The sequence below is a fragment of the Lygodium microphyllum genome, chromosome 10, assembly GCF_053477565.2.
Source record: "Lygodium microphyllum isolate KBCC chromosome 10, Lygodium_microphyllum_v1.1.10, whole genome shotgun sequence".
NCBI lineage: Eukaryota > Viridiplantae > Streptophyta > Polypodiopsida > Schizaeales > Lygodiaceae > Lygodium > Lygodium microphyllum.
This window is the reverse complement of record NC_141144.1, coordinates 5,813,153-5,819,152: the sequence shown is the minus strand read 5'-3', so window position 1 is coordinate 5,819,152 and position 6,000 is coordinate 5,813,153. Positions and strand designations below refer to the sequence as shown.

Sequence of the window (6,000 nt, the reverse complement as noted above, 5' to 3'; positions counted from 1 at the left end):
AGGCATCATCTCCCAAGTCATGGATGTTTATACACCACCATCATAGATTTGAAGCGTGTCCAATAAAACCAAGGTATGAACCATACAACTTGTAAGCTTCCAACCAATGACGCACCATGTCACTACCTTCCATTACCCCTCAAGGTCCGACTCTTTACAAAACTTTTCATTTTGCACATGAAGGATAGTAGTTTGTCAAATACTGATTTCCAACACAATTCTAAGGCTGGTTCATTGATACTTCAACATAATCAGCACCATTGGAGCTGATGAGAGCATGGAATAAGTTGGCAATAAGTATATTCAAATTTACGAAGAGTTGAAATTATTGCTTAGGAAGCACAACCCCCCCAGTGGCCGAGTCAAATTTCACGTAATATTCATATACTTGCAAATCAGTACACTCGGTACCACACTAGTTTCATCAATGTTCACTTCCCCCCTTCTCTCCATTGCAGTGATTCATCACACGATCTATTTGCATCTCTCATTCATTAAAAGACTCATCCAATGGCAAGCAAACGTACCCCTCCATTGCAAATGTACAATCTAAAGACATCAACTGTAAAAGTACAACGATTCATCTTTTCAGCGAATGCGCACAAAGCAATTTTACGTTTAGTGAGCATGCACACAATAATGTTTCATTTTCAGCGAATGCGCACGCGCAAGCACACATGCACACAAATATTGGTTAGCATCAGCCTCTTTGGAGAGCCATAGCGGCAACCATAATTGCTGAGATCAATACTGAGCGATGGCAATACGCAACCACCACACCTACACGTGCCCAATTCAATGAAACAATGTGCAGAAACGCTTCAACATGTGCATGCACCAAGCACGTGTTCCCACAGTGAAGTAAAGCAAACAAGTTACAGAAAAAGACTGGAAGGAAGACACCGTTTCCTTTGAATAGGTAGTGTAACAAGGATCCTTCCAAAGCCCGGGCCCAACAGTGCCAAGGTCACAGGGCATAGTTTATTTGCCATCGAGCTGCATAAACAGAAATAGAATACAGGAGCAGCTAGGCATAACTTTCTTTCTATATTCAAGGAAAGCACCAATGTTCCGACAGGTACTTCTCTGAACATTAGAAAACTTTGAAGCCGACCATTATGTGGAGTAGCCCAACATTGGTCTGCAGCCATGAGAACACCCTTGAAATTCACATCTCGTTCCAAGAATATAATGCCTGCCCTTTTCTACTTTTACACAAGCTCACCACCCAAAAAAGCACAAAGATGACCAACACCCTGAGCTGCAGGAGCGCACCGGGTATGGAATCTTGCTTCAGTGACTAGGTTGATTTTCAGAAGATACTTGTGCTGGCGAGCTGAATTTTTTAGGGCCAAGCAGCTGTAAATTTGAATCTTTGTTTGACTTGAATCGTGAAAAAAAGTGCCCACTCGACAGAGATCTAGGGAACAACCCGGATTGCACTAAAGATTTGGATTGACCTTTTCCACCAGGTCGCGCTGACAAAGATAGCCTCAAATTTGGAGCAGACATTTTCCAGAAATTGGACCCAATTTTTGAGGCCTTGCTCTTAGATGGTCGTTTCATGCCTTTCAAACTATCCAACTGTGCTCTTAGATTTGCTATTTGGACATGGTCACAGTCAGGACAGGGTGGATCGTGCCTGAGTGCGTCAGGAACAACTTTCTCAAGGCAATCTGCGTGGTATACATGCCCACATACAAGAACAGCCACGACTGGTAATTCATTGTAACTCCAGGGTGACCTTGAAACCAACCAATTAGAACATAGGGTACACCTCTCAAGTTCTATTTGAGAAGTGGAAGGGGGAGGCTTCTCCCTTACCAGTCCTGACATGCCAACATCTAGACCAGCTTCCAGAAGAGAATTCCAATTAGACCATGCAAATCCTTCTCTGTGCGAAGGTACATGTTGAGGGAGAAACTGCAGCAAGGAGTCAGTTACACCTGCTTCTTGGCTTGCAAGCGATTGTGAACTCTGTCCATGATCCAAACAAGTAGTTGGACTGTTATTGCAAAGAGTTTGGTGACATCTGTGACTTTCTGATTTTTGCCTTGAGAAAAGCCAATTTGTACCAAGCTTAGACAGACCCGAATAACTGCCACTCAGGTTTCGGAAGAATCCATTCCTGTTGGATGTGAGACATGCACCAGTACTGGAAACAGACGATATCAATCCTTTTTCCATGTGTACCTGCCACATATTATTAGGATATCAAAGTTTGCACACGCCATTGAGCTGAAACCTACCCAGGAGATACAAAACTTATCCTCTTTCACAGGAAGCAAGCAATATCCTAGCATTGTAAAAGAACAAAGGGTCTAAAAGACACAATGAAAAAATACAGGATTTAAAAGACAAAGAATAAATACAGAACTCAGTTGATACAGTGTTGTCCTCATGAACACGAAGCAAACAAAACAAACTTATACTGCACCAAACAGTGATCCGCATATATATATGCATACTTGCAAAGAGTGATAAGCTACTAGGCCTAGGCCTACAAGCAGACAGAGACAAGCAGGCAAGCCCTGCTTTGATACAATTGGTCAATATTCTAACCCAAAGGCCGAAACACTTGCACAAAATAGTACCTCTGACCCCACCTTGCCTACTCCTTCCCCCTCCCACATGGATTCACAAGTTCTAGAGGCAATTACTGGATGCTATTTACAGCTCCAAGTGTTGGCACAAGAAGATAAGCTCAATGCATTATGGTCAAAATAATCCATTCTGGAGCTAGTAGACCTGGAATCTGCTAATTATATGAGGACCCTATTAAATGCAGCCAATAAGAATAATTTCATACTTTCGGAAATTATGCATTTCAAGGGGTTATTAAGACAAGGTGAAGTAAAAATCAATGTCAAGTCACATATTTCTCTTGTCGTGGCACATATTATAATTGTCATTCTATTCCTTTCACATACCCTAACCTTCTCTGCCACAAAGCCACACAAACATCCTCTTAACATGTGCTACTATCTAACCAAGCTTATAAACACCCCAATAAACAAGAACAAACAAAAACAGCAGTATTGCACAGAAACACAGTACCAAAAATATGATTAGACACCTGGATGTATCCAAAAACTGACCTGTTTTGATGGCACCAAACCTAGGGAAGAAACAGAATCTGGAAAAACAAATACATCACTCCAAATCAGGCCATCGATCACTATTTCAAAACGCAAAAGCTTAGATCTCGCTATTCTAAAAATAATGGATTCGTTTATTGACTGTGCATTTAAGAAAACCACCATATATATCTACATAGAGTCTATCTATCACAAAATTGCAGATGTAATTATTAAAGTTACTTAAGCTATCCACTGCACTTAGGAGCGGAGACTGTCGACCAGTCACTATTCCTCATAAGGAGGGTCTAAGAGAGAGTGCCGGAGGTTGTTGCCCTCCGATAACAGATCCTGAGTGCAACAAAACCACCAAGAATGATGGTGATGTAGTAGATTGTAGCTAAGGGTGATAAAAACACAGCAGCAATGGGCTAGTCAATGCAGTAAATGATGCCATATAGCTGCTGGCTATCAAAAGCATTGTTAGGTTAATGGTCGGCATGCACACATGCGCGCGCGCACTCACAATGGACAATGGACAAGAAGAGCAAAGAGACTGTTGGAATGTCACATCCACAAATATGGAATTATGAATAGTATCAAAGTACAATCCCTAAGGTACTAAAGTACCACAACTAAAGTGGATGTTCACACAAGGAAAAAACCCTTCTCCAACTAGAAAGTAAAAAGTGCCTATGGATAAGGGAGCGTTCACACCAGAACCACAGAGCAACACAATAAGTATAACAAAACCACCAGAGTGAATCATGTGAACACATACGAAGAATGAGAGATCAATCCCCAAATGGTAGTAAGCATAGTTGTGGAGTATGAAAGGTACAATACCAAATAGTATGATAAAATATGGTATAATATGGTACCTTAAGATTTTATAAGGTATGGTACAATAGTAGGACCAAATAATAATAATAATAACTTGATTGTTTTGGACAAAAGATGATAGAACACATGTTTAAAGTCTAAATAGCAATGCGGCATATACAATAGAGCTTTTGACATACCCTAACCTTCAAACATTTTTCTTGAAAGAGTTTTAGTATATACATCTACCAGATTGTCATGAGTAGGGACATAAACCAACTCAATCTCCCTTGCACGAAGCCTCTCTGAGACATAATGATAATGCACCTCAATGTGCTTAGTACGAGCATGAAACACCGAGTTTCTCACAACTACCACCGCACTTTGACTATCAATATAATAGGAGTGGTTGACTATTGTCCCACAATGAGATCAATTAAAAGGCATCTGAGCCATACACATTCCAATCTAGCTATAGATACTGCCACATATTCAGCCTCACCATTGGATGTGGCCACTCAACATTGCTTCTTGCTTAGCCAAGAGATGCATGAATTACAAGCATGAAACAATTACTACTAGTGGACACTCGCCTGTTAAAACAACCAACCCAATCATTGCCTATGGATGCATGCAAGTAAAGAGCATTGCCTCTAGGGTAGATGAGGCCTATTGACTAAATGCCTTTAAGATAATGAAAGGCACATTTTACTACTTGCCAATGTTTAGTGTCAAGGCTGTGCATGAAGCATGTCAACTGAGAAACCTCAAACTAAATATTCGTCTTTGTATTATAAGTACAATAGACATCCCATAACCTGCTAATAGAGAGATGCATCGAATGGATCCCACATATCCTCAAGTGTAAATGTCATGAGGACATGTATTTTTGAAACCTCACTTAACATGTGGATTAATTTTTAATCACATGATTAAGTAAATGTTACACATGTGGGATTAGAGTAAATTCACAAGCCCAAGACCCGAGAAAATCACAAGATATCAAAGGCAAAAGTTATTATAAGTTATGTTGCATAGGTACTTGGTGGTATCTAGCGTCAATTGTTGGCCTAGGTCATTCATTTGGCCATAAGTGTCAGTTAGTAACACTAGAGATGTAACGTTTAATGGTACCTAATGCCGATCTAATGGTCAAATATGGCACAAAGAAACTCGGGAGTGAAAGATGCCTAGCCAATTTAATTACTGACTAGTCAAACTATTTTTCTGGACACCGAAATAATTATTAGATTAATTTTCAGTAATTAAAGGCTGAAAATTTATATTGAATGATGAATAATGTTGGAAAAACCATTTGGGAAGGCTGCCACTTGGCAAACTTGCCCATACAAGCTGACAAAAGGCTGAAGAAGAGGGAAAAACGAGATCATTTCTTGCTACAGCAAATGTGGGAGATCTGTGAGCAGCCATGGCCAGCCTATTTTCAACCATTGTAGCCAACCACAAGTGAGTTTTGAGGAGGCGATTGCAATTTCGGACCTTCCACAACTGGGTGATTGTACCCAAGTACAAGATGACAGCTGACTTGGATGTCTCAGTTGTAGGCGACAGTATTTAATGTTGTTGTGGTAGGGCAGCAGCTGCATTTGACTGATTTTCAGTCATTCTTCGTGACAAAACTCTAAATTTTTTCACTCTACAGCTTTCTCTCTCATCTCCTAGCCATTTCACAGCCTTGCTCCGAAGATCTCTGCATTTGGATCCTTGGAGGCTGAGAATTTGCAAATTTCTCTGCTGTAAACCCTAATTTACAACAGAAATTAGGGTTTAGCAACCTTGGGAAGCGTGCTAGAAATTGGAAGCTCCAAGATTTGGATTCAATAAGGCTAAAGGTGAATTTCGGCTAAATTCAGGTGGAGGACTAGCCAACCATTGAATTTGGGGCATTTCCATCATCTATGAAGTGGGTGAAGACCAATTAACTGCCCGAAACAAGAGGCAAAACAAATTGAAAACTTGTTGGTCACTTTGGATAGCAAGGGGAGTTTGGATTGCAAAGGGGATCGGGAGAATTCCATTGTAAATCAACTTCTTCTTCAATAAAGCTAAAGAAATACTGAAAGGGGCGCCAATTTTGGGA

General features: G+C 40.5%; 1 protein-coding gene across 1 annotated transcript in view; it reads right to left on the bottom strand.

Moving 5' to 3' along the window:
- Positions 1–531: 531 nt before the first annotated feature.
- LOC148029672 (uncharacterized) overlaps positions 532–6,000 on the bottom strand; it is a 46,953-nt gene continuing 41,484 nt past the window's right edge. The window contains exons 2-3 of the mRNA XM_087685946.1: positions 3,099–3,136; positions 532–2,193 (exon numbers count right to left, since the gene is read on the bottom strand). Of these exons, the coding sequence (XP_087542072.1) occupies positions 1,294–2,187 (894 nt within the window). The 5' untranslated portion in view covers positions 2,188–2,193; positions 3,099–3,136 and the 3' untranslated portion in view covers positions 532–1,293. The remainder of the gene's footprint in view (positions 2,194–3,098; positions 3,137–6,000) is intronic.